The sequence below is a fragment of the Cladophialophora bantiana genome (genome assembly GCF_000835475.1).
Source record: "Cladophialophora bantiana CBS 173.52 unplaced genomic scaffold supercont1.1, whole genome shotgun sequence".
NCBI lineage: Eukaryota > Fungi > Ascomycota > Eurotiomycetes > Chaetothyriales > Herpotrichiellaceae > Cladophialophora > Cladophialophora bantiana.
This window is the reverse complement of record NW_015971575.1, coordinates 257,365-283,620: the sequence shown is the minus strand read 5'-3', so window position 1 is coordinate 283,620 and position 26,256 is coordinate 257,365. Positions and strand designations below refer to the sequence as shown.

General features: G+C 53.5%; 11 protein-coding genes and 1 non-coding gene across 12 annotated transcripts; 7 read left to right on the top strand and 5 right to left on the bottom strand.

Moving 5' to 3' along the window:
- Window positions 1–591: 591 nt before the first annotated feature.
- Window positions 592–2,816, top strand: Z519_00099 (uncharacterized protein; the record flags this gene model as incomplete). Its single annotated transcript, XM_016757858.1, has 2 exons — window positions 592–1,987; window positions 2,053–2,816. The coding sequence occupies 2 exons, from the start codon at window positions 592–594 to the stop codon at window positions 2,814–2,816; spliced, it is 2,160 nt and encodes a 719-aa protein (XP_016625107.1).
- Window positions 2,817–2,826: 10 nt separating this feature from the next.
- On the top strand, window positions 2,827–3,249 carry Z519_00098 (uncharacterized protein; the record flags this gene model as incomplete). Its single annotated transcript, XM_016757857.1, has 1 exon — window positions 2,827–3,249. The coding sequence occupies one exon, from the start codon at window positions 2,827–2,829 to the stop codon at window positions 3,247–3,249; it is 423 nt and encodes a 140-aa protein (XP_016625106.1).
- A 632-nt stretch (window positions 3,250–3,881) lies between these two features.
- Z519_00097 (uncharacterized protein) lies at window positions 3,882–5,163 on the top strand (the record flags this gene model as incomplete). Its single annotated transcript, XM_016757856.1, has 3 exons — window positions 3,882–3,925; window positions 4,062–4,435; window positions 4,529–5,163. 3 exons carry the CDS (start codon window positions 3,882–3,884, stop codon window positions 5,161–5,163), a joined length of 1,053 nt encoding a protein of 350 aa, XP_016625105.1.
- A 459-nt stretch (window positions 5,164–5,622) lies between these two features.
- Z519_00096 lies at window positions 5,623–5,738 on the bottom strand. The gene has a single exon (XR_001677166.1). It is a non-coding gene; the product is annotated as a 5S ribosomal RNA (ribosomal RNA).
- Window positions 5,739–6,215: 477 nt separating this feature from the next.
- Z519_00095 (uncharacterized protein) lies at window positions 6,216–7,322 on the bottom strand (the record flags this gene model as incomplete). Its single annotated transcript, XM_016757855.1, has 1 exon — window positions 6,216–7,322. One exon carries the CDS (start codon window positions 7,320–7,322, stop codon window positions 6,216–6,218), a length of 1,107 nt encoding a protein of 368 aa, XP_016625104.1.
- Window positions 7,323–8,047: 725 nt separating this feature from the next.
- Z519_00094 (uncharacterized protein) lies at window positions 8,048–9,375 on the top strand (the record flags this gene model as incomplete). Its single annotated transcript, XM_016757854.1, has 2 exons — window positions 8,048–9,094; window positions 9,187–9,375. The coding sequence occupies 2 exons, from the start codon at window positions 8,048–8,050 to the stop codon at window positions 9,373–9,375; spliced, it is 1,236 nt and encodes a 411-aa protein (XP_016625103.1).
- A 542-nt stretch (window positions 9,376–9,917) lies between these two features.
- Window positions 9,918–11,891, bottom strand: Z519_00093 (glycine-tRNA ligase; the record flags this gene model as incomplete). Its single annotated transcript, XM_016757853.1, has 1 exon — window positions 9,918–11,891. One exon carries the CDS (start codon window positions 11,889–11,891, stop codon window positions 9,918–9,920), a length of 1,974 nt encoding a protein of 657 aa, XP_016625102.1.
- A 483-nt stretch (window positions 11,892–12,374) lies between these two features.
- Z519_00092 (uncharacterized protein) lies at window positions 12,375–13,700 on the top strand (the record flags this gene model as incomplete). Its single annotated transcript, XM_016757852.1, has 1 exon — window positions 12,375–13,700. The coding sequence occupies one exon, from the start codon at window positions 12,375–12,377 to the stop codon at window positions 13,698–13,700; it is 1,326 nt and encodes a 441-aa protein (XP_016625101.1).
- Window positions 13,701–15,576: 1,876 nt separating this feature from the next.
- Window positions 15,577–19,399, bottom strand: Z519_00091 (uncharacterized protein; the record flags this gene model as incomplete). The annotated part of the gene is made up of 3 exons (XM_016757851.1): window positions 15,577–15,663; window positions 15,726–16,157; window positions 16,214–19,399. 3 exons carry the CDS (start codon window positions 19,397–19,399, stop codon window positions 15,577–15,579), a joined length of 3,705 nt encoding a protein of 1,234 aa, XP_016625100.1.
- A 931-nt stretch (window positions 19,400–20,330) lies between these two features.
- Z519_00090 (V-type ATPase, C subunit) lies at window positions 20,331–21,062 on the top strand (the record flags this gene model as incomplete). Its single annotated transcript, XM_016757850.1, has 4 exons — window positions 20,331–20,396; window positions 20,459–20,476; window positions 20,537–20,549; window positions 20,605–21,062. The coding sequence occupies 4 exons, from the start codon at window positions 20,331–20,333 to the stop codon at window positions 21,060–21,062; spliced, it is 555 nt and encodes a 184-aa protein (XP_016625099.1).
- A 163-nt stretch (window positions 21,063–21,225) lies between these two features.
- On the bottom strand, window positions 21,226–22,839 carry Z519_00089 (homoserine O-acetyltransferase; the record flags this gene model as incomplete). Its single annotated transcript, XM_016757849.1, has 1 exon — window positions 21,226–22,839. The coding sequence occupies one exon, from the start codon at window positions 22,837–22,839 to the stop codon at window positions 21,226–21,228; it is 1,614 nt and encodes a 537-aa protein (XP_016625098.1).
- Window positions 22,840–24,250: 1,411 nt separating this feature from the next.
- Z519_00088 (uncharacterized protein) lies at window positions 24,251–25,084 on the top strand (the record flags this gene model as incomplete). Its single annotated transcript, XM_016757848.1, has 1 exon — window positions 24,251–25,084. The coding sequence occupies one exon, from the start codon at window positions 24,251–24,253 to the stop codon at window positions 25,082–25,084; it is 834 nt and encodes a 277-aa protein (XP_016625097.1).
- Between the last annotated feature and the right edge of the window lie 1,172 nt (window positions 25,085–26,256).

The following is a 26,256-nucleotide window of genomic DNA, read 5'->3' as shown; positions in this document are numbered from 1 at the left end:
GGTGAGGTGGTGAGGTGGTGAGGTGGTGAGGTGGTTAGCGGTGCTCCGTACCTCGTATTAGACACTGAGCTGCATGCTTTGAGGCGGTATGCGCCGTCACTCGGCGGTGGGGTTGCCAGCGAGACGCGCTCCATCTACTCGGTCCTGCTGTTGTCGCTGCCGTGGCTGCTGCTATAGAAATCAGTCACACATGGGTGTCAACATCCATCACTTCCCACGACACGCGGTCGCTGCTCCATCCTCCCCCTACTCTTTGCTGCTGCTCCGGCCGCGCCAGCTCCCGCGCCAGCTCCAGCTCCAGCTCCAGTGCCAGCTCCAGCAACTCTCAAAACACCCAGGCACCCGTACAGACCGACAGACAACTCAGGGAATTTCTCACCCCAGCATTCCATTCTCTGTCTTAGTTTCACTAGCCACAAATCATCAACTCCTCCTCCTCTTCTTCCTCTTCCCTGCTTCTCTCTTCTTGTCTCTGTTTCTTGTGCTCTATTCCTCCAATGAACCGACCGAGGGCATGACAACTCGGAATGGGGGGTCACCACCGCCTTTGCCATTGTCCTTCCCTAACCCAGCTCTGACTAGTCCTCCCCGATGCCGTTATCGAGACCTCGTTCAGGCCCGCGCATTCCTCTATTTCGCAGTCTGAGTGCCAGTGCCGCTACCACAGACCCCGATGTCAGCGCCCCCAGCTCACCCGGTCAAGATGATGCCCATCCCCGTCAACGCTCGTCCGGCGGCTTCAGTCTTCCCACGCTGTCGACCCTAGCCAGCTTCAATTTCCATCGTCGGGTGCGCACAAAGTCCGAAGGCAAACGCAACAGTGTCCCTGTTCCAGACGACCCAGACGACCCCAGTCGAGAGCGAGCCAACACCGTCCCGGCCCAAATCGCCCCCAGCCAGAGCTTGAAGCCTAGTGAGCCCAAGGATCTGCCGCTGCCGCTGGTGCCGCCCAATAACAACACTGGCGACACCAAGACCACCGCCTCACCAGCCACAGTTCCACCCACCACACCCACCCAGCTCGAGCCTGAGCCTGACCCTAGTAACCCCGAACCCACCGTGTCCCTTGCGGCTCCTGCTTCACTTTCTCCTTCTCTTCACCCAGACAACACATCCAATACCACCGCCGACACCAATACCTACATCCCGACCTCAAACACCCTACCCACCACGCCGTCAGTCAATAATCCGAATACCCAAATTCCTTTTCCTCCTGCTACCGTTGCCGCCGCCGCCGCTCCTCCTCCTCCGGCTCCTGCCACAACTCCCCCGCCCTCCCAGCCCGTCTGCCCCGTGGTCCGCGTCCAGCGTCCCTCGACTCCGACCATCCCGACCCTCGCCTCTGTACAATGCCTTCGACATGAGACGCTCGACGCTATGCAGAGAAAAATATGGGTGAAACGACCCGGTGCTTCCCCGACCCGAGTCGAAGTCGCCGAAGACGACCTGGTTGACAACGTGCGCGATGTCATCTTACAAAAATACGCCAATTCCCTCGGTCGCACCATCGACGCCCCAGACATTACGCTCAAAATCATTAGCCGCGAACACAACAATAAAAATGTGAGCCCCGAGCGTCCCCTGGGTCCCGAGGAGCCCATTGGCGCCACCCTCGACGCATATTATCCCGGCGGCCAACAGGTCGATGAAGCTCTCATTATTGAGGTAGCTTCCCGCAGAACTCCCCGCGCCTCTCCTCGCGCTGGAAACCATCAGATCTCCTACTATTATACCGATCAATACCGTCCCGATGATGCCGCTCGAGAATACTTTCCTCCCATGCCACTCCACTCTCCTCACCTTGCTCACGTCCCTCATCCCAACTCGGTTTCCCATTCCATGGCCGTCTTGACCACTGGTCAGCTGCCCCCTCTACCTAGTCCCGGCTCCCACGGCCAGAGAAGGCACGCAAGGCCAAAATATGGAAGGCAGCACACGAGCAGTCCAACCATTCTCCACACCGTTCAGCCGAATGGTCAAGTTTTAGGTATGTTTGCATGACCCAGCGGCCAGATCGGGGAGGATGCTCAGCTCTTGTTTTTTTGGGTACAGAATCTAAAGCACAGCTCAATGGGCCCGCCCCTTCGGCAGCCCCTCTTCCTACCCCTCCGACTCAGGGCCCGAACGAACACAAGCCCTCGATCACGCCTCCCAATCGAGTCTCGTCTCCACATCCTGGGCAGAAACTCAGGAGGCGGAAAGCTCCTGCCTTCGGCCGGTCTGTCAACGGTGATCCACAGGCTCCTCCTAAGTCTCTGCCTGCTGCCGCAAGTCTGTTGGACGGAACAGTCCCTCCCATCAATGTCTTGTTGGTGGAGGACAACGTCATCAACCTGAAATTGCTTGAGGCCTTTATGAAACGCCTGAAGGTGCGATGGAAGTCTGCCATGAATGGAAAGGAAGCAGTGGCTATGTGGAGAACAGGTGGATTTCATTTGGTCTTGATGGATATCCAGCTACCGGTAATGAATGGCCTGGAGGCCACCAAAGAGATCCGACGACTCGAGGCTGTGAATGGCATTGGCGTTTTCAGTGGCAGCCCCATCGAGACCGCCCTGAGGAATCCCCAGATGAATGGCGGTCCTGTGGGCGAGGCGGATGCCCTACCTGACCGCAGCTTGTTCAAAAGTCCCGTCATCATTGTGGCTTTGACTGCCAGTAGTTTGCAGAGTGACCGGCACGAAGCCTTGGCCGCTGGCTGTAACGACTTCTTGACAAAGGCAGGTATTCCAGACGATCCTCAAACTTTTTACTGCTTGCTGACCCCGTCGCACACAGCCGGTCAACTTTGTATGGATGGAGCGCAAAGTCACTGAATGGGGCTGTATGCAAGCATTGATCGATTATGATGGGTGGCGGAAGTGGAAGCAGTATGCCGCTGACAAGGCTGCTGAAGACCCAGCCAAGAAGGCGGCCGAAGAAAAAGACGAAAAGGCCAAAGCAAAGGCTGCGCTCAAAGCCATGTTCTCGAGGCCGCCGCCGACTACAAAGAAGGACAAGGACGGTGGAACAAGCAGTGGATCTACCACCACCACCACCACCACCACAACAACAACAACTACGGCGGCGACAACGACCAACGCCAGCACCGAGAGAACATCAACTCCGGTGCAAAATGGGACGCCCAAAAAAGGAAGCGGTTCGAGTCAAGGCTCAAATATAAGAACCCACAAGAGTAGTCGAAGTAATGCCAGCGGAGGTGGGGGAAGTTTGGAAAGCATGGCAGAGGAGGACGAAAAGGCAGCATAAAATAACATCTTCTATTGTTGGGAGACAAGAGGAGGAATTTTGCTTCCCATATCTGAGTCCTTGCTTGGTGGGAGTCGAAGCCTTTCGCTTTTTACGTTTGTCGATTTGAGCGTGCATGATACACGGAGTTCGTCACCGGGGAAAAAACACTCGTTGGGATGGCCGGTATTTCTTTTGCTTGTTTTCCTAGAAGCGAGCTCTTTGCGGGGTCAGTTCACGGCCAGGCAGTGTCGAGAGGTCATGAAGTGTTTGTCGGTCAACAGGGGATGTTCTTCTTTTTAATCCCCTCTTCCATATATTCCTTGCAACACACATATCGAGCACTGCGGTTTCGCGTTGAGCATTTAGCCATGCTCCGGAATTCCGCACAATGATGATTTACTTCCACTTGGGGAACCTTCAGCGCATCAGATTTCCAGTAGAAGGAGAATTCAAAGATGGTGCATGGCTGATTGAGGCAAGGCTGGACCCGCGGACAAGGCTGCCAAGCTTTCCGAGCAGCATGACGTCGACCTGATCTGCAAACCCGCCAAACCTCAATCCGAGACTCTACTCAGTACGAAGTACTAATAGACTGCCATTTCGAGACCTAGACCACTTTGTCCCTCATCTGTTTATCCCACTTCGTCATCATGTCAGCCAAGATAGCAAAGACCATTGCGCGGCAAAAGGAAAAGTAAGTGAAATTCTTGACGTGATCAGATTGCTGTTGAGCTCGGTACCCCCACCTCAGCCAACCCACCGCACATGCAGGCAGTCAGGAGTCATCGCTTCACGCTTCACGTTCGAGGCTTCTAACACGTGCCTCCCAGGATTGCCGAAGGAAATTTCTATGAAGCGCACCAGCAACTCCGGGTCATCACTGCTCGTTATCTCAAAGCCTCCGACTACAACTCCGCCTGCGACGTCCTGTACAATGGCGCCCTTCTTCTCCTCCACGCGGATCAGGGTGGCTCAGGCGGCGATCTGGCACTCATGTTACTGAACGATGTCTACGTTAAAGGTGAATACGCGTGTGACGATAAAAATAGAAAAAGGCTATTGGAGATCTTCCATGCATTCCCCAAGGAGGAACCCACGCGGAAGAGGTTTGTGAGCGAGATGGTGAATTGGAGCGGGAAGTTTGGGGACTTGGAGAGGGGGGATCCGGAGATCCATCATGAAGTGGGCAAGGTGCTGGCGGAAGGTGAGCAAGACGAGACTTTCTTCCTTGGAACCAGGCAAACCGATTCTCCGTGAATTGTTATTCCAGTTCACTAACAACCTTGGGGATTTATAGAGGGTGAAGCATACGACGCTGAACGGCATCTTGTCATTGGCACATCAGCCTCACCCCCTGTCCTTGCCAGCTTACACTACATCTGGTACAAGCTGGACCAACCGCACCTTGCACCTATCTACGCCTCCCGCTCCGTCCTCCCCTACTTGTTGGTCGGCAACCTCTCCAGTGCAAATCTCGCTCTGTCAGCGTTCACATCGCATCTCACAACGCAGAACCCCAACTTACTGTCAATGTCTCAACCCCTGGAATCAGCCAAATCTGGCCTCTCGCTACGGATATTCCCTTCAATCCCTCTTCTAAACTTCCTTTCGCTTCTACTACTCTGCTGCCAGAAAGCCGACGCAAATTTATTCCGCCAACTCGCAAAATTCTACGCCACGCACCTGAAGGAGGTTGAGGGGCTGTGGAGCGAAGTTTTGGCAAATATTGGGGAGATCTGGTTCGGAATCAAAATTCCCAGGCAGACCGCCGGGAATCCTTTATTCGATATGATGGGGAGTATGCTTTTTGGTGCGCAGCAGCCAGGGGGAAGAGCAGCAACACCGAGGTCGGGCACACCGAAGCCTGCAGGAGGTGGTAGTGCGGCAGCCAGGAAGGAGATCGAGAAGCCACCGACGATGGATTTGGATTGAAGTCGGACGTCTCTTTTGGGCGGCGAACTGGTATGCAGATGGTGAAGAAGGTGATGATTAGGGTGAGAGAAAGCAAACTCGTACTGTCATCTGGGTTGATACCTGGTGAAAAAGATCGATCCGTACAGAACCAGACCAGTGTTTGTCATCGCCCATGCCTTCGCTTCACTCCGCCTGCTGCACTCCGCCCCGCCCCACCCCGCCGTACCTTTAACCCGACAAATACTGGGGCCGGTCCATACTGCACACCGTCATAACACAGAACACCCCATTTGCCGGGTCGAACCAGCCGCTAACGATACAAGACCGGCAAGGAGACCTAATAGAAGACGACAAGCAAAAACTCATAGAAAAGAGTAGAGCGAAAACAAAGAAAACAGCGTAGGCAAACCGGCGAGTGACAACTAACACCATCGCCACCATCATTGACACCATCGATACACAAAAAGAAAAGGCAAAAACAATCAACAGCCAGGATTCCCAAGTGGTCACCCACCTTAGTACTGACTGGCCGGTATGTGGCTTAAGTGCGGCTGAGCGAACGGGAAGCCCTGGTTTCCACATCCTATGGTCGATTGCGGGAAGTTGTACTCCGACTTGTGAATATAAATTTGTGCCCGCATGCCTGTTTGAGTCGAGTGGAGCGGGGGAGTGTAACGGAGAGGAAAACAAAGTAGAAGACGATGAGGGACACCAGACTCACCGTGGAACTGGATCTTGTTTCTTCCCACTCCATGGCCATGACTGCGGTTAAATCAATAAATATTGGGGATGGACGCATTGCGTCCGGTATCGATATATTGGTTACAAGGGCCCTCATGTCGTGCCTCACTCATGGTATCGTTGATCTCATAATCCTGCCAAGGATCGCTCGTTTCGCCTTCGCAACAACTCCTTCCTTGTCCCTTAGCTCTTGTCCGGACGCTGGGCTCGATGATGATAATGGTGAAAACATGCCCCCTGTAAAAGACCCGTCTGTGATATAATATACATGGCATCGCCAATAAAGAAAGTTTAGGAGATCCTGTGATTTTGGAACGGCCACGAGGCTTTTAGTCGTACACAGCAACCTCGTCTCTCCCCGCAATCCCTCCCACTCCCAAGGGCTCGCCAAACATCCAAGCTTCCACGTCGGCCCTGGCCACTTCCCTTCGTAGACTGCCCATGATTAATCCCATCAGTTCATCTTGCTCGGCTTCTTCGTCCTCCTCAGACGACGGCGAGGGCGATACCTTCGATACTTTGGCTATTTTCCCTTTGGCTCGCGCGCGTTGTCTCGCCATCATTTCCCGTAGCAGTCTCTCGATGCGTTGGCGGTCCCGTCGTTCTTCGTCTGCTTCGGCCTCGGCCTCGGCCTCGGCGCTGGCGGCTGCGGCGGCCATCGCGGCGGCGTGAGCATGGTCCGCGGTCGCGATGTGAGACGTGTGATGGTCATAGGGATCGTGGCGTCGCGCTCTTCGGCGTCGTGGGTGCCTGGCATAGGCTTGCGCCGAAGGGTCATGGAGTTCAACGTCAGACAATTCCCGTTCTTGCGTCCCGGCTTCCTCCTGTGCCACCTCCTCATCCTCGGCGTCTTCTGCATGGTCCCCTTCATGGCCATCGTCCGAGTCCGACAGTCTTAGTCTGCCAGGGAGTATGGGGAGTTTCGGCAGGACGGGACGCCCTGTAAGTGGATTTAACGCGATGATCGATTGATTTGGAAAGAGAGCTGCAGACGATCGCGGACTGATCGGTCGATGGGGAGAAATTGTAGGGTCGTACCCATCTGCCAGTGCTGTGCGGTGGGGAGGTGATAGTTGCGGTATCGGAGGGGGGATGAAAGTAGAGCTGGTGCCGTTGTTCGGAGGATCATGAAAGGGAGACGACCGTGGCGGAGAGGGTGAGAGAGACGGCGTGGACACTGAACGCTGATGACCCCGTAGACGTGGAAGGCTACTACCGTACTGTTGCCCTTGGATTTGCGACTGTGAATCATGTCGTCGAGCCTGACTATTTGATTGAGATTGCGGTTGTACTCCCGAGGCTGGGCGTCGCGAAAGATGTGCGGAAAAGAGATTTCTTCGCACCGACCCTGCGGTGACTTGGTTGGAAGTTGAGGATAGGAAGGACGACGAGTTGGGTGAGGCAGCAGTCGGATCGCGCGAAGAAGAGGGGGCCATTCTCAGAAATGAGAGGGGCGACACCAGGGCAATGTGGCCAAAACCCGAGGACAAGGATGCTCTGTGTGTAGGGCTCGAGGGTTCCTGTGCAATGTACAAGTCAGAGCGGGCCGAGCGGGATCCAGGACGAAAGCGGCCAAGAAGTAAACACGCGCAAGGCTCCGCTTCCACCAATCAAATCCGCCGCCAGTCCAAACATGCCAGCCTCGCCGTGATCTCCGTTTCGAAACTCCTTCCCTTTCCGCCACCCACGATTTGCTCTCCATCCTCCATGCTGTTGCGATCATCAAGTGGGACCGCAATACGACACGGCAAGTGATGCTGACACGCTGCTGACATCCCTCTCAGGTCGACTCCAGAGCTTCATTCCATTCGACGATCCCAGATCTGATCTGTCGTAAACCAAGACTAGGCGACCAACGATCCGCATCCCATTGCGAGGGAAATATCACGGTCGCATCGATATGTCCACTCCAGAGTCCAGACACGTCAATGCACGTGGTTGCACGCCTTATCAAACGAGAGAATCGCGGATAGCTCGCCAATACATGGCCCTACAGCCCTACAGCTCTACCGCTAGATCTGTGCTTGCCTGATCGTATTACTTCATTTTATATCAAAGATTTTATATATTCGTCACTCTGCCATCATGCATGCTCTGCTCGTCTCGTTGTCTTCTCCCATCTCAATCCCAAAAAGCAACAGCAAAGTTGATGCTGTGAAACATGGTGGCAGCTGAACCTAATGAGCGGGCATCTAATGGCATGAGTCCATCTGAGCCAGTCGGCGGAAATGCTGGTGTCGAGACCACCAGGGCTTCAAAGGCTGTCCTCATTGTTGGCGGAGGTGTGGTCGGCTGTCTCACGGCTCTCAAGCTAGGCCAGGCAGGGGTCGATGTAGATATCATCGAGAAGCTACCCGAGACCAGCAACGCTCCTCGTGCATGCGGCTACTTCGGCGCCGTACACCACATGCTGAACGACATTGGCATGTACAATTTGATCAGAGCGGAAGGTTTTATGACTCGCGGACTATCTTTTCGCAAGCCGCCCAAGGACGATGACGAAGGGCGAGGTGGCAAGGTATTGGGCGACATCGTCGCAAACCTCCCTTTATGTGCCCCTAATGATGATCTCACGGAACCGGGCTCGGCATTGCTGAATCTGCCACAAGCACAGCTCAATATCCTATTCCTGCGGGAGGCACTGAAGACGGGCCATGTGCAGATCCATTTCAACAACGAACTGACACATATAAAAAGCAACGACGACAGCGGCGTCACGGTCCTCACGTACAATCCCATATCCGGTGCTCAACGCCAGTTCGAAGCGAAGTACGCGGTTGCAGCAGACGGTGCTCACTCTACGGCCCGCAAGGCACTCGGTCTCCCTTACCCGGGCCACACCTGGCCCGAACGACTAATCGCCACCAACGTGATGGTCCAAAACATCGAGGAAACACCGATGCATACGCATTTCGTCATGCATCCGACATTCTTCAGCATCTCTACTCCTCTGCAAGAACCCGTCATGGGGGAGAAGACGCTCTGGAGGTGGACATTGGCGGCCGACCCAGAGTTGGAGAAGTGCTCTGACGAGGAGCTGTTGACGGACGAGGTCATTTATGCGCATTATGCACGATGCATGCCAGGTCCAAGGCCATTGGATGTCGACATTGTGGCGAGGTCGGTATATAAGACGCATCAGAGGCTTGTGCCGACGATGAGGAAGGGGAATGTGTTGTTAGCCGGCGATGCTGCGCATTGCAACCATGTGAGCTGAGTTCTTCGACGACTTCCATTCCTCCTCCAGTAGGTCTGTCCATCGACGAATGAATGCTGGCTGACTTTTGTTTCCTTCCTAAGCCATTCGGCGCACTAGGTCTCAACACCGGTATGCTCGACGCCGAGGCATGTGCCGAAGCCCTGATCATGATCCTCAAGGACTCCTTTCCCCCTGCTCGGACACTAAACACCTACTCGGACTCGCGCCGCAAGGTCTTCCAATTCTTCGTGGATCCCACGTCAACGCAGAACAAACTCCGCGTCCACTAGAATCCAGTGGACACGGCGGCGGAAGACGATTGGTTTTTGAGGGACCTGAACCATATGACGCCGAAGAAGGCGGTAGAGATGGTGAGGCCGTATTTCGAGGTGTGGCGGACAGATATGAGGAAGGCTGTCCAGGAAGAAGACGATGAACCTTCTGCACTAGTTCACTAGATCGGTGCGTGTAACGGGTTATGCTGGCTGAAGAAAGGTGAAAAGGGAGCATTTCAACTGTCTGAATAATTTGGGACAAAGGTAAAACAGAGTCAACAAGACCAGATTGCTTGTTTCTTTTTTGCGCGATACACGGCTTTGTCGTCTTACATTTTCTCATAATGACACGTAAGTTGGAGTCCACGGCCTAGCATTTCCCGCCACGGTGCTTTGGCCATCATCTCCGAGGTGCTATCTAGTTTTCTAGCAGGAAAATAAAGATTGCACCATCAAAGGTCCCAGGGGTATCTCAAGAACAGACACAATATCTCATGGAGGTCCAGCTGTTGTCTTTGCCGTTGCTCCGTTAATTCTCTCTCTTGGTCTCCGCTCAATCACTCCAGTTCCTGTCCTTCAAAAGCAGGTAACCTCTTGACAACATCTTCCCAGGTCTCCTCCCCGTCAACCAATGCCTTTACCGCTGCGATGATTTCATCCTCGCTCGCCCTCACTTGCTTCGTGGAATCTCTCTCCCTCAGCGTCAAGGTCCCATCTTTCACTGTCTGGAAATCAATTGTAATGCCGAAAGGCGTCCCCAATTCATCATTACGAGCGTACCTCTTCCCAATGCTTGCAGAGGAGTCATCGACTTTGTTGGAGACTCCGACCCGGCGTAATCGGGCTGTTAGTTTCTTGATGAAGGGCTTGAAGTCTGGATGGCCGGAAAGCGGGACGAGGAGGACCTTGGTGGGAGCCACCGTGGGTGGAAAGGACAAGACTCCACGAGCACCATCTCCTTCACGAATCCAGAAAACATGTTCCATGACGCTGTAGAGAATTCGTCCGATACCAAAGGATGGCTCGATGACGTTGGGTGTGTACTCGCGAATGTGTTCTGTTCGCTTCCTCTTCTCGATCTTGATCAGATCTTTGTCAAGTTCTGTTCTTCCGCTTCCGACTCCTGGTGTATCGATCTCAATCTTCCCAGACTTCTCCAACTCCAACGCGAGCTTTTCACGCAGGTCTTGTGAAAGAGCATCCACTGCGACTTCGACGGCTTTCGCATCCTTGCGGAACTTGGGTCCAAGCTTCTTGCGATCCAGATCAACTTCATATTCTTCGACTATGAGTGGTTGTGCTCGAGTTTCGCGAACAACGAGTGGCGCTCCAGTCTTCTCCTTATGGACAGTCAGATCATAGGCACTACGGTCAGCGCACCCGACGCATTCGATCCATCCGTACGTAGTGAAGAGTTCGGCGTCCCAACAGTCTGCAGCATAATGAGCCATTTCGTTCGCCATGTGTTGTCGAAATCTCAATTTCGTCTGATCAACACCGAGCTTGAGCAAGAACTCCTGTATTCTCACGAGGAAGTAGCCGAGCGTCTCGTTATCCACCAGCCCCGAAGCCACGGCCTCGCCAATAGTCACTACGTCGATCTTTGTGCTTCCAGCGAGTTGGGTCTTTCTGTTCAGCAGAGACAGTTTGGTGTGTTTGACATCTTCGAAGCGGCAGTGCTTCTTCCCACCTTCGGGATCCACAAAATGCTCGATTTCGGCCATCAAGAACTCGCGGACACGTAGAAGCCCGGAGCGCGGGGAGATTTCGTTTCGGAATGACTTCCCAATGGAGGCAGACGCGAAGGGCATTGATTGCTGGTTGAATTCGAGCAGCTTCTGGAAGTTCAGGAACTGTCCTTGGGCAGTTTCTGGGCGAAGATATCCATTAGGTTTGTCGGCGCTGGGTCCGATATGGGTCTGAAACATGAGGTTGAAAGCTCTAGGCGGCTCAAGTTCTGCTCCAGTTGAGGGACCTTTGATGTTGTATTTCTTGATCAGTTCGTACAGTTCGTCACCGCCATAGTTGTCAATCTTTGCCAGGGTCTCCTCATACTCTTGTACGAGGGCATCATCGAGTTTCTCAATCTTTGCGTCCTTCACCTTCTTCTTCTTTTTTGCTTCTTTAGCTTCGTCAACCTCGACTGTTTGTCCGCGTGCGTCTTTATCAGCTTTCAACCTCGCCTCGAGGACTTGTTCCACCAAGTGGTCTGCACGGAAGATTTCCCCGCTCTTTGGATCTTTGCACATCCAGTCGGCAAACTTGTCGACATGACCGCTCGTCTTGAGGACCGGCTCTGGAGTGAGCATCGTGCAATCAACCTCGAGCATGTCTTCTTCCAGGACGAAATGTTTCCGCCACAGATCGACCACATTGGCTTGCAGCGCGCATCCCGGTGGACCGTAGTCAAAAAGCCCGCGTTCTCCGCCGTAGATTTCGAACGAGGGCGTGTAGAAGAGTCTTCGACGCAGAAGAGAATCTAGGACCATGCGGTCTAGCGGCTGACCAGTCTTTGTCGTACTTTCTGCCATTTTGAGGTCTAGTTTGGGTGGCTGGAATTTTGCTCTGACAAACCCAGCAGTTGTGAAATGTCGCGCAAAGCGAGGAGACTGAAACGAAGTGGCTCTAGAAAGGCAAGCCAAAGCACGCATAGAACCAAAGAAGAAAGGGACGTAGACGGACCCTCCTGAGTAGATACACACGAGTCGCAAGAAACGATGACTCGACACTGTGGTGGGAGTCACGGAGGGAAATGACCAAAATAAAATGTTCGGCTGCGTTCCAGGGGCTGAGTGAGCGCCACTTCCTCCAAAAGAGCGCGGAGGGGCAGCCCCGTGCAGCCACACCAGCCACACTCAGCCTCGCTCAGCGGGATCCTCAGCCTTGCTGCATTCGGAGTCTCTTTTCTCCGCACAACTTTTTTCTCAGAGGCACGTCGGTCACTCTTCACCATGCTCTGAGGTTCAGCTTGGCACGGATATCTCGTCCTCCATAGACCCTTCATACCCTCCAAAATGCCTCCTCGAACCACAAGACTCTCCGACAAGGCCGCTCTCCCCTTCAAAACTTCTAACAAGCAGCGAAGGCAGGATCTCCACATCAAGCAGAAACGTGCGCGAGATGCATTGAAAAGGGCCGAAAGATTCAGTCGCAAAAAGGAAGAGGCGAAGAACCCGAGGTTGCGGGAAGAGCGGCTGCGGCGCAATGTCCCTATTACGCTGGACAAGAAACGGGTGTACGATGAAATCGCGTACGAGCCTGAAGATGGTGGCCTGGGGATGGTCTACGATGTGGAAAGGCTGAAGAGAAGGAAGTTGGCTGAGGAACAGGAATTACAGCAGGGTGTAGATGAGGCGGATGACATGGCAGGAAAAGAAGGGGACGATGAAGATCACGACTCCATGCTGGAGGACAGCGACGGCGACGAGAGTCACCCCGACGAGGTCGATCTCGAACGCGCAGATTTGGACGAGAATACCCAGGGCCCTCTGCCCTCGAAATCTCAGCTCAACTACTCAAGGACTCGGTTAAAAGATCGCGCAAGCTCACCAACCCGTTCAACGGCCTCGACCAACCTCTCTCTCGCCCCTGCGGCCCTCGCTGCGAAATTCCCGACTCTCTTCTTGTCCCCGGACTCGCCTCCTCCACCTCCACCCAAAATTTTAATCACCACATCGATAAACTCGACCTTACACGATGAAGCTGCCACTCTCACCTCGTTATTCCCTTGTTCAAAGTACATTCGCCGTTCTTCCCACCGGTACGGGTATAAGTTCTCTGTGCGTGAAATCTCCGCCTTTGCGGCAAAGAACGGATACACCTCGGTCATCGTCCTCGAAGAGAATCAAAAGAGGCCCTCAGGCATGACCGTTGTGCATTTACCCGTGGGTCCAACATTCCACTTCACCATCTCGAATTGGTATTCGGGCAAACAGATCCCTGGCCACGGTCAACCCACAAACCACGTCCCTGAACTGATCCTGAACAACTTTACAACCCCGCTCGGCCTGGTAACGGCCCAGCTCTTCCGCTCTCTCTTCCCCGCCACACCGGAGCTGCAGGGCCGGCAGGTACTAACGCTGCACAACCAGCGTGACTACATCTTCCTACGCCGCCATCGGTACATGTTTCGTGCAAAGCGGGAAACGGAGAGATCCGTCGTCGGCGCGGATGGGAAGGAGATGAAGGGCACGGAAGGTATCAGAGCTGGACTGCAGGAACTGGGACCTAGGATGACGCTCAAACTGAGGAGGGTGGATAAGGGAATACAAAGGGCAAGTGGACAGGAATGGGAATGGAAAGCCAAGATGGAGAAGACGAGGACGAAGTTCCAGCTTTGATGTGGCGAGGACAAGTTGAGGTACAGGGGGCAAGCGAATAAACGGGTAATGACCCAACCAGATCAATGGCTGTAATCACCTGGGACGGCAGACTGTTTCTCAGGGAGTGGCGGGTCGGCTCAAAAGTTCTCGAGTGAACTCTAGGTTCCTCTGCCTGCCAATCTACAACGAAAGCGACCACAACCGGGATTGCTCCTGCTGCTGCGCGTGGATCTTCCATCGTCACCATGTCATTCACCATATCCAGCTGTCTTATTGCTCTCTCTGTTGCTGCTGTGTCACTCCCTCCAGTTTGTGACTCTGGAGTCGACATAAATCTCCCTGAAGCCAGTCGCCACCCGTCTGAATCTATGTGAAAGTGGGCGGCGTTCAGGGGTCGTTGGTTCAGAGTCTTGCACTGGCAGCGGCGGCGTTGGGGCTTCTGTTTCTCCCCCAACGCTCACCTGTGTCATGGCAGACCCCTGGAGGGCGCTCCTGCTTGACCTCCTCTTCCGCAAGAAGCATATCCAGCAAACGGCCGCTAGCAAGGTCAAGACAGCAAGAGAGCCCACTACGGCACCTGCTGTCACCGCGGTTGAAGATGCAGAGCCCGAGGGGAAGGATACAGGAGGAAAAGGAGTTGAAGTTTCGATCGTTGGAGAGGTTGTCGTCTCGAAAGGAGCCCGAGAGAAGAGGAATGAAGCTGCACCAGGGACGACCGTCACTGCGCCCTCGAGCACCTGAGAGCAGACGGAAGCAATCATGTCACTCTGTCATGCCATGATGTCTGCCCATGTTCCTTTGACGATCCAATTGCTCACCTTATCCCCAGCTCCCGGGCTACCAAGACAGATCGTGAACAGCGTGAGCTGGTTCGGCGTCTAGGCTTGCTGTAGAGCCTGACTGCTGTATATATTTCCCCTAGAAGTCAAGAGTGTCACGGATCTGACAGCGTAGGCTCCGAAGGCCACCGCAGCAACGAGTGCAGCGAGCTCCATGACCATTTCGATCAACCAGTTCCCCGGTGGCGGCTTCAAGACACCAAGCGAGACTCGAGATTGCTTCTGCGGTCGTTCTCGCGCCTCCACTGCTGTCTGCGAGCCTGAATCTTGGGGCTGGGCACAATCGTAGCTGGAGACACGGTCTGTCCTGATGGTAGCTTCACGTGCGAGACGTTCTGCATCTCAGCCGGCGTCGCTGACAAGGCTTCTTCTGGTCAATATCGTTTCACTGAGAATTGTCCACTGTTGTCCATTTTCAGCTTCACGAGAAAACTATCGGACAAGTTGAGGGGTCCAACACGATAATGAAGCCCCCCACCCAAGCGTCGTCAAACACAAGCAATTGGGCTGAGAGTGCGCACCCAGCCTTGCCGACATGGCATCCATCAGAAGCGATACGCGGTTCGTCAGAAAGCGAAGGGGTTGAGCGACGGAAGGGGGATCACAACATTTGCCACCTACGAGACCAGCGGAAGACCACAAGCAGAAGACCAAGAAAAGCACTCAATCTCCATGTGAAAGCTCGCTTTGGATTTCTGTGGACCCTTCTTGTAAGGGCTCTGGCAGCTCGATCCAGCTCGTCGATTCCTCCCAACACTCAGGGCTGGTTTCGTCCTTTGGTCCATGTGTCTCGTGTCTCCCCATTTCGTCTCGCGGCGGAAGCTTGTTGACACCCATTTTCCATTCACGTGTGAACAGATGTCGATACCGTCCCGTCCCGTTCCCAATCGTCGGCGCCAGATCGGTGTCTCCAACTCCCTTTCCTGGGTCCATTGCGAGGCCCTCATGAATTCGACGTGTAGCCCATTCGTCCATACGTGAAGCAAGCAAAATACAAAAGGGCTAAAGCTGAAACAGCAAGTTTTCCAATCTGGCCACCCATTCTTTCTCAAGCTCTAACTACCTTGACCTTGAGCCTGGGTCCAGAAGTCAAGACTAGCGATCACATCCTCACCGGTCTCGTCTTCGTAAGCGTACAAAATCTAGGCACAGGCCGTTAGGACAAGCATGACTCTCTTCAGCATGTCCAATGTTCGTGACTTACCTCTCTCGTACTCGAATGCAACATCCTCACGTTCTTGCCCGTCATCACATGAATCAACTCGCTCGTCTCAATATGCCGTATCTCGATGAAACTCGGCTCGAACGCCAGGATGTACGGATAATTCAGTGCAAACGCTTGTGGGGTTCCCTCCCACGTGATCTTCCAGTCCTGCCTTGCACGCCAACCGTTGCGGTTAACAAAAAAGCTAAAGTCGGAATAATTGAGCAGGAATTCGCCATTGAGACGTTCGATGTGGATGGGTTTGACGTTCTCTTTGCGCGTCACAAAGTCAAGCGACGTATCTGCCTGGTCTAGCAGGGATTGTCGTTCGGTGGTTTCTAACGAGACAACCTCGAAGCCTCTAGCACAGCCGACGCAGAGTGTAGAGCGCAGATAGTGTACCGAGGTCGACTCGGCGGGGATGTAGAATTCCTAGAAGGGTTTGTTAGCGCCCAACTATCGCACATTTGGATTCGAGCAGTATCTACCTTGAATGGCTTCAGAGCGTCTTGGCCGCTGGCAAACATCTTACTGATTGCCGGCTTCTTCTTACCCTTAGTAAGATCGTCCATAGGCTCGTACACCTTGATGGTAGTGGATAGTGCCGACGTCTTCACAGAGCACACCAAATGTCGTCCCAATCCGATTCCAGCTTTGAAGAAATTGGAATGGCCCTGGATCTTGCGCGGTCTTGTCGCCAGTGGATTCTGATTATTCGGATCCAATGCGTCAAATGGATATGAAGTAAGCGTTTTGTTTGACAACACCAGGAGGAGTCGGTATTCCTCCAGCGTGTCGATTTGTGAAACTTGGGTGGCGTCGAGAATGCGCCTCGGTTTGACGGACTTGTCCTTTGGCCATCGATCAGCGATATAGATCCCATTATCAGTACCGTAAATGAGCTTGCGACCTCCATCTGTTGGCACTAGACAGTTGACCCGATTCTGAGCATTGAAGAAACCTTCGCACAAGATGGTCTTGGTGTAGAAGGCACTGCTTCGGTCGCGAAGTTTGCTTTGCTGCTCTTCCACTAGCTCAATAAACTTTTTGCGTTGGGTGATGGAGGTAGCATACAGTTGAAGTTCATATGCACCTTTTCCCAGATGCCGGAAGGTAATGGGATACACTTCTTTCTGACCTGGAGTGCTTGATGCGGATGGTTTTGTGCCGGGTATGAGACTGGACGAGGAGCGCTTTGCGAGGCCGAGGCGGGGAATAACTTGATCCATCTCGGCAATAACGAGGAGCTCTAGCGGAATCGGCTTCCTGTATACTCGAAGCTCCTCTCGTTTGTTGACATTCTTGACACGGCACATGAGAACCGCATGATCAAAGAGGTACACTTGAACTTCTGCGCTGTCGGTGGGAGACTTCTTGAAGCTCATCTTGGTCAGAATAACGCGGTTCTCTTCAGTAAGTTTCAGATCCGTGTACTCTCCTGCGTTCCACTTGAGCTGTGAATTCAGCTGAAGTAGATTGAAGTGATTCTCAGCTTTGCCACTTTCTGCGTTGACTCGGGCCAGGAAATCCTTGATAAGACCAATGGCTTTGGGAATTTCCTTCTTGTCCGGATTGTCATCCTTGGTATACTTCAATACATTGTCCAACAGGAGTGGATACCTGGCTAATCGCGTCGTTGGTTTGGTAAGGTAACCGTTCAGCTCGAGCTTTCTGGACTCTTTCAGGCGCTCAGTTTCGTCAACGAACCGTGAAAAGGCTGGGTTGGCGCCTTTCTCTTTCTCAAATTCGTATTTGCCGTACATCTGATTCGCGCCATACTTGATGAAAGGGTCGAACTGCGGGACAAATCTGTTGAAGATGTCACCAATACAGTGTACCACATGTTGCTCTTTCTGCCTCTTCGATAGCTCCTCCGCAAATCGGCCATTCACTGCCAGGACCTCCAGACAGTTACCGAAGACGGTGCGGACAAATTTCTCCCGCCTCTCTTCTTTGATGGGAGACATGACATTGCCGGCACCACGAAGTGGTCGTATCCAGAAATCACGGAGATATTCCAAATCCTTGACAAAGTCACGCTCTGTGTACATGATTTCTGAGATGACTTCCTGTCTCTTCTTTTCTCTGTCATCAATCTTGTCTGCAACCTCCTTGGGAACGCTGTTAATCCAGAGCTTCTGCTCCTGGTCCTCGTCGCCGTGTAAGCTTCCTCTCGAGTTGGAATGTCGCAATCCGGGCTGGGGCCGTAGATTCAGGCGCGCTTGCTGTTCCAGCCGCCGAGGACACGCAATAGAGTAGCAGAGGTGATCTTTTGTGCAAGTTGGAGAGTAACACTCTGTCAGCAAGGTGAAGACACCGTTGACATCTTTGGATGACGCCTCTTCCCCCATTGTCTCTCGGAACTGGTAGACTTCTCCGGGGGCGTCTCTCAGCCGATGCTCATAGGTTACGTCGTGAAAGAACTTTTGGGCGTCGAGTGCTCGTCCAAGAAGCAAAGCAAGGTTTCTGTCAGTCGTCTTGATGATGTAGGCGATCAAGTCGACGGCCTCGGCACCTGTAAAGGCGTTCTTGTATGAGAGATCATTCTTGCTTCTGTCGCCGACGCCGATTCTCTCTTGAAAAGCGCTGGCAACACGTGACAGCAGGGCAGGATAGACAAGGGGGGACTTTCTTTGAACAACAGTCGTGGTCTGGCTAGCTGACGAATGAGCCGAGCCTGTCGGCCTATTAATCATACTGTCGTTGCGAGGGCCGTTCATGGTGGTTGTCGATGTGAAGTCAGACGAAGCTGAGGCGGCAGAAGCGGCGGATACAGCGCGGGGGGGGTTACTTCCCTCACTAGGGCGCCGTGACCGCGGGGTGACGCCGTATGCTGGAGAGTTAGTGGAGCTAAAGGAACCATTAGGAGACGCATAATGATCTGCGAAAGGGTCTGATTCTGATTCTCGGCGACGATGAGGAACGACTCTCCCACTTGTCAACTGCTGGGTATGATCTCGATCCAAAGCGTACGACCCCATCGACATGGATCTATCGCCATCGACTCTTTCAGGTATGTGTCTGCCCTGGGCTGTTGTCCTTGGACCACCCATACCCATTCCTGCATAAGGCTGCTGTCTAAAAGCACTGGCGGTACCCTGCTGGAAGCTGCTGGGTGGCGGGCGATAGCCTATGGTCGGCTCCCCCGGCCTCACCATCGACCGCGACCTATATCCATCATTATTCAATGCTGGAGGAGGCATTCGGTTGGGAACGGGTTTCCGGTCGTAGGTCGACATGGACATGGAAGAGGAGGCACCGGGCCGCATATCTATCCGCTGAGGCGGAGGATAAGGTCGACGGTCAGGGAACATTGGCGCGGGATTATGTGGTGCTGTTCTTGTAGTGTTTGCGCCATTGGCATAAGGCTGGCCCGGAGCAATGCCGTTGGATCGATCGTAGGATTGAGGCATCTGACGCATGTGCGGAGGAGGGCCCTGTCTCATGGACATGGTATGCTGGTGGTGTTGTTGTTGTTGGGTACTCATGCTGGGCAGTCGATCGTACATGCCAGCCGCAGACTGTGTTGTCATTGTCTGGGATCTCCCTGGAGGGGGAGCGCCTCCAAATATATTATGAAAGGCGGTATCTCTTTGATCGGCGGGACCTCCATGCTGTGGAGGAGGTGGTCTTGCACCATAATAGCGAGAGTCGGGCAGACCATAGTCTGCCATGCTCGGTCAGAGGATGGAGAAAGTAGCGATGTAGCAGAGGTGCAGTTATTGAGCGGGCATGGAGAGTAGTGGCGATTGAGAATCTGCAGGGTGTACTCCGTAGTGTGCAGGGGGGCTTTTTTTCTTTCTCCTCTCTTCGCGATTTTGAATTATTTCCCCCTCCCCACACTTTTCGATTGTCGAGCCGATATCGAAGGCAGAACGAAGGGCGACGAAATGGATTGTAGTGTCGGCGTGATGCAATGGATTGACCGTGGAGGACAGCGGGTGGTCGATATTCAAGTTGGGGATCTGTGTGTGTGCTGTGCTGCACGAATGGAGGAGGTCGAAGTGGATGAGGGATGGTCAGAGATTACAGATGATGGTCGCACAGATTCCGCGTCATGCTCTCACCGTGCCAGCAGGGAGAGAGAGTAGATGGTGATGGTTGAACGAGTATGTACGAATTAATGCGTAGGAATGGTAAACAGATTCAATGGATAGAGGCAGTATAGCATGCGGTGGGAATGGCAATGGGAATGGGATGGTCAAGATGGACGGTGGATGGGGGAGAAACGACTGCAGTTGGACGAGGATCGACTGCTGCTAAACCAGGCCGGATACTGGGGTTGCCATTGGTTGCGCCTGCTCTTCCTCCTGGCAGGTGGGCAGTGGCAGAGCCAACAGAGCGCAGGGCCTGGTGGCCTGCTGGTCCGCCAGCCCGAGGGCCTCACCAGCCGCAGGGCACATCCCATCGCAATCACCTACTAAGTACACACTTGTTAGGTTCCTTCCCACCCATCCTATTCCAAGCTTGCTTCATCGTCGGCAGAACGTTAACTGCCCACAAGGCGCTTGCTCGACAACCCACCCGCCTTTTCCATTGCACCTTACAACATCCTGCTCTTCGTCTTCTCTAACCACCTTCCCGTCAGTCGCTGAATCTCCCACCATGACGACAATCACAGAAGGACCGGGCAGCGAACTCACGCCCAACTTTGCTCCCTTCTTTGGCATGGTAATTCCTCTTCCTCGCCGTTCCTCGCTGGACGAACTAGACTAACACGGAGAACGATGTAGGCCGGAATCGCTTCTGCTGTACGTCGAACTAGCCTCAAACAACCCCGAACCCTCTTGCTAACCCTCCATGCGCTCTAGATGATCTTTGGCTGTATGGTTTTGGAGAAAGGATGAACACTGCAAAAGATGCTGAGCGTTTCATACAGGTATAGGAGCCGCCTACGGCACCGCAAAATCAGGCATCGGAATTGCTGGCGTGGGAACTTACCGCCCTGACTTGATCATGAAGGTCTGGAATGCACAAACGTCCCCTCCACATGCCTTGTCTAACGGCGAACGTCAGTCCCTCATCCCCGTCGTCATGTCCGGAATCATCGCCGTCTACGCCCTCGTCATCGCTGTGCTCATCGCCGGAGATATGGGCCCTCCGCCTCAGCAGAACTACAGCTTATTTACCGGATTCATGCACTTGGCGTCAGGATTAAGTGTCGGCCTCGCCGGCCTTGCAGCTGGCTATGCCATTGGGATTGTGGGAGACATGGGTGTGAGATGTTATATGCAGCAAAGCAGGATATTTGTGGGCATGGTGCTCATTTTGATCTTTGGTGAGGTGCTGGGGCTCTATGGGCTGATTGTAGGATTGATTTTGCATTCAAAGAGTTGAGTGGCCGCCCAGCGACGATATTGGAGGAACACAAATGTATTCGGATTCGGAGACTTAGGTTAGAAGGCCCGTACTTCGAAAATAGAACAGGGATGTTCAGCATAAAAGGCGAAGGTCCAAGGGACGATATATCGCATCGTGCAGCTATGAACGTTATATCCTCTTACTGCAGGAACTTCCCAAGATTGCCGCCAATATACTTTAAATCCAAGAGAAATGTGTCGTGCCCGAACAGACTAATATCCTCGCCGAGCTCCACATGCGTAACTTGATTGTTTCCCGTAGCTTGCAACGTCTCGGCAATCTCCCTTTGCTGCCACGCCGGGAAGAGTATATCGCTCGCCACACCCATCACCAAAACGGGGTGATCGCTCAAGGGCGCCATTCCCTGGACGAGGTCTCGCGGCGGCCCGGCTTTATGGCCCGGCGCAACAACCTCGTCCATTGGCGCCGTAGAGACTTGTTCTTCGTAATTCTTCGATGGCAGCATCAAACTGCATGACGGATCATAGCGAATATTGGCTCCCCCACGGAAGTTCAACAACTTCTCCTGATTCTTTTGCCTCCGGATCCTAGTGCTTTCTTGATGAGCCCATCCAAGGTCGAACAGGTCCATCGCCTTGCTAACATAAAGCAGAGAATTTGGATCGTATTCCAAGGAAAACTTCTCACCAGCATGGTCCAAGTACGTCTCAATTAAGAAATCCGGACAGAGAGCGGGCTGTTTGCTGGGGTCGGCTCGTTGTCTCCCAAACCTATTCTCCCACTCGGGCCCGCTGCGATATGTCACCGTGGCAATTTCGCGAGCAAGCTTCATTCCCGTATGGGGCGGAATACCGCTGTCGTAGTAAAAGCCTCTATTCCAGTTGGGGTCCATCATCAACACTTGTCGTTGAGTGTGCCGCATGGCGATACTATACGGGTGGCTCCTTGCACAACCCGAAATGCTGACGATTTTGCCCACCCGGTCCGGGAAATGGACACCGAAGGCGAGGCTTTGCATCCCACCCATACTTGCACCAACGCTGGCGTAGAGCTTGTCGATATGTAGCCCGTCCAGAAGCCGCGCTTGCGCTCGGACCATGTCGTCCATTGTCAAGATGGGAAATCGAGTAGCATATCGGCGACCATCAGAGGGATCAATCGAAGAGGGTCCAGTCGAGCCATAGCAGCCGCCTATCACGTTCGTGCATATCACAAAGTATTTGTTGGTATCTAAAGGAGCACCAGGCCCGATGAACTTTTCCCACCACCCCGGTTTCGGGTTTGCTTCGGTGCTGTGTGCGTGGCTCGACGCCGATAGTCCAGTATGTAGCAGGATTGCATTGCTCTTGTCCGCGTTCAATGTGCCCCAAGTTTCATGAGCGATGTTGAATTCGGGTAATATCCCACCCCAATCTAAGAGGATGGGTTGGGAGCTGTGGAACACCATGTGTTGGCCAGTGGTGTAAGAAGGTTCGGGTCCTGATTGGAGAGACCGGTTTTGCAAGGCGGCTGTCTTCATTTCTTGGGCATCAAGACAGGGAAAGGACATTGCTGGGTTTGTGGACTCGGGTCCCTCATAGGGCTCTTCTTCTTGCACTTCGGCGGTGGCGGCTTGAGCGCGGTGAGCCGCTCGTGTATGTAGAGATGCATTTCTAATCCGCTGGGGTTTCGTTTTCAGAGCAAGGCGATCGAACTTGTGCTCTCTTATTGGTGAAGAGGAATTGGATGTCAGAGTCCTAGAGCCTCGACTAAGGAGCCGGGCAGCAATCTGAGCTCCTCGAGGGACCGCCATGTCGAACAGGAGAGGATTGCAAAGTGACAGAGGGTTGAAGAAGGAGCGGGGTCTCGCTCCGGAGACAGTTGTGAAAGATGACATCCATTCTGGTGGCTTTGACAACTTGGGGGTAAAAGTGCAGGGTGTTGATGGCACCCTTGCGCATCCTCAATGATCACGACATCAGCGGCCAATAGCAAAGAAGTTGATGGTTCTCGCCAAACCTGCCTCTCCCCGATATTCAGCCTTGTCACCTGGTTCGGCTCAGCCTTGGGACATCCCAAACACCGAGGACACCTCGTTGCATTGAGAACTCGATTTTCTGGTATCTCCTGTCTTCTTCTGCTGCTGCTGCTGCTACTGCTGCTGCTATACCACGCCGGCCACAAAGCCTCGGCATTCTTTGTGCCTCTGCCCCCCCCGCTACGAGCAATCCTTTCCCTTATGTACGAAGGATCGTCATGCTCATGCAAATCTACCCTGGGCTCGGGATGCATCGCCAAAGAACTAGGGGGGGAAAAGAGTGGACGCAAGTCGCCACATGTTCACCACAACCGGGCGGAAATTACTGTTAAAGCCTCAGTTAGATATGCTGGCTGTTGCGGTCGACCTTCCTCCCCTTGTCAGTCATGCAGCCCGCCCTTTCGACGATCCCGACCGAGCCTGTCCCACTTCCCTGTAGGGACGCGCCGAGAGATAATGAGATGTCAGAGTTGCCCGCTCGTATCAGGACTTGGGAAAGGGGGGGTTCCTATTTTCGACCTCTGGAGAATGTTTGGGGAGGAGGGTCTTATTGTGCTAGGAGATAAGCACCGCGGAAAATGGTTTTTGCCAACCCTCATAGCATCTGCGTGGCCTGTCCTATGTAGCTGGACATGGCTTGGTGAATGCAACACATAATCCTTCACATTGTCTCGATTCCCTGCGCTGAGTAGAGCAAACACGCAGCTGGCACCCAATGTCCTTTTCGATTTGACCAGAGTAGCCGTGGGAGAAGAGAGTGTGTGCTCCCGTAGAAGGGAGACGGTCGATGTTCCGGGAACCTCGGCTGTTTCCCCAGCTCAGGAACCGCGATGCCCTGGAAACTCCACAGCGCATCCCGCTTACCGCAGCTCAACGTCCAATCGTCCCTCATACATGATTAGTCTGCTGCCAGTGTCTGCGGTGCTGTGCGCGTTTGCCGTTCGAGGCGAGAGCTTCCTTGCCAATGCCGAGGGTCAGTTGAAACATTTTATATACTCTGTACTACCCCAACATTTCTTGGAGAGTGGAAAAGGCTGCCCCCAGGACCATTCACTAAGTATCTGCGTACTCACCCTCTTTGGTCAGCTTCAGGCACATATCTCAAGAGGACGAGCTCACTCCCGCTTGACCTCCCACCACCAGACTTCCCACTTCTCCGGACCACCGATAACTTCCTCCCGTCACCATGGCTTCCCCGGAAGAAGCAGTTCTCTACAGGCAGCAGGGGCGCGTCGCCATCATCACCCTCAATCAGCCCAAGAAACTCAATGCCATGTCACAACCCTACTACTACCGTATTTCCTGCCTGCTCCGGGACATCGCCGAGAACCCCGATATCAGCGTGACCGTACTCACTGGCACCGGCCGATTCTTTTCGGCCGGTGCAAATGTCAATTCCACCAGACCCGGTGTTGGACCGGGCTTGGACAAGGACGCTGCACGTAATGATATTTTGAAGGGGTTTGTGAGCAACAACTTGGACATTACACGCTCCTTCTATACCCACCCGAAGATCCTAGTCGCTGCCTTGAACGGGCCGACAGTGGGGCTGTCCGCTGCCTTGTTGGGCTTCTGCGACTTTATTTACGCCGCTCCGCACACATTCCTGTTGACGCCTTTTTCCTCGCTCGGACTGGTTGCAGAGGGCGGCGCGAGCGCTGGACTCGTGCAACGCATGGGCTTGGCAAAGGCCAACGAAGCGCTCATCATGTCCCGCAAGATCCCATGTGACGAGCTAGTGGCATGTGGCTTCGTCAACAAGGTCTTCTCTGGAAAAGACCAGAACGACTCCGAAGGTTTCCTGAAACAGGTGTTGGCGGAAATTGATGACAAATTGGGCGAACACCTCAACCAAGAGTCCATTCTGAAGATCAAGGAGTTGATCAGGCGGCCGTACCTGGAAGGTCTTGAGGCTCAAGGAGTTAGGGAGGTTATGGAGGGCATGCTGAGGTTTGTCAAGGGAGCCCCACAGGAAGAATTCAAGAAGATTGCGAGCGGACAGAAGAGACATAAATTGTAAATGTATTGGGGGAGCCAGATGCATGCAGAGAATGCGATGAGTGGCTGAGGATTGATAAGAAAAGGCTGATCTGTCGATGACCACTGCTAGGGGTCATATAGAATTGACTCCAAAGGCCAAAGGAACGTGTGGGGGGAAATGAATTTGGGGAATGAAAAGGACACACGCAGATACGATTCGTCGCTTTGGACATCTTTCTAAGCAGTGCTGTATTTGCTTTCTCTGCTCTCTGGTCATTTGTTTCTCGGTCATCCCAACCATGCATTACCTTTCAAGGCACCAAAAGCCCAGAAAGACCGTGCTCAGAGGGCGGCAACAGTATCGGCAAAGGGAAATCCGTGCTTTGCTCTTCTAGCTCCTGTTTGCTTTTTCTATAGCGTCGCCTCTTCACATCAATTGGTCCTTTCGTTTGGTGGTTCTTCTTTTCACTTCATTTACAACTTAATGAATGGGAAACCTGCTCTGCAGCCACGAGCAACTAGCTGACCCACGAGAGTGTCACATTCTGGGCGCCATGCAAGGCAGCAAGCATTCGTCAAATGAAAACGGCAAGAATCATTCCGCTGGTTAATTGGTCTATTCAAGCCTCATTTCAACAAAACCGGCTCCATGGAAGCTCGAGCGAATTGATTGTCGCCAACAGTCAGTGTCAGGGATTCGTTGGAAGAGGATCTCCTTTCGCATCGCTTCTTCTCATTCCTTCAAATGCGCATGGCGCCATCCATTCCCTGCGTCGTCGCCGCGCATGGGGCGTGAGCAGCGCCGTGCCGGCATCTGTTTACTCCACCATTTGTAGAAACCATGAAAGCAGCAAGCAGGCCTGGAATGAAAAGCGGCAGGACAAACTAGTCTGTCGGGTCGTGAAGTTGTCCTTTTAGGGACCAATGTTGCCTAATCCATACTCTCGAGCGACTCGTGCGGTGGCGAGGCAGAGACTTATTGACAATTGTAATGATGATCAGGTAACTGTGCTCCTTTCTCCTCGCCCCTGGGGTTGATGCCTGTCGGGCTATGCCTGCCTTCGGTTTAGGCTCAGGGGAACAGCCTCAGAATGAAGTGGTATCAGTCCAGGTCTGCTTGGTCTGCTCCATAGTTTGGACAGGGGCTCAAGGCCATAAAAAGCAGCAAGTGGGCCTCAAGTGAAAGCAGCACGAGAAAGAGGTCTGCTGTTT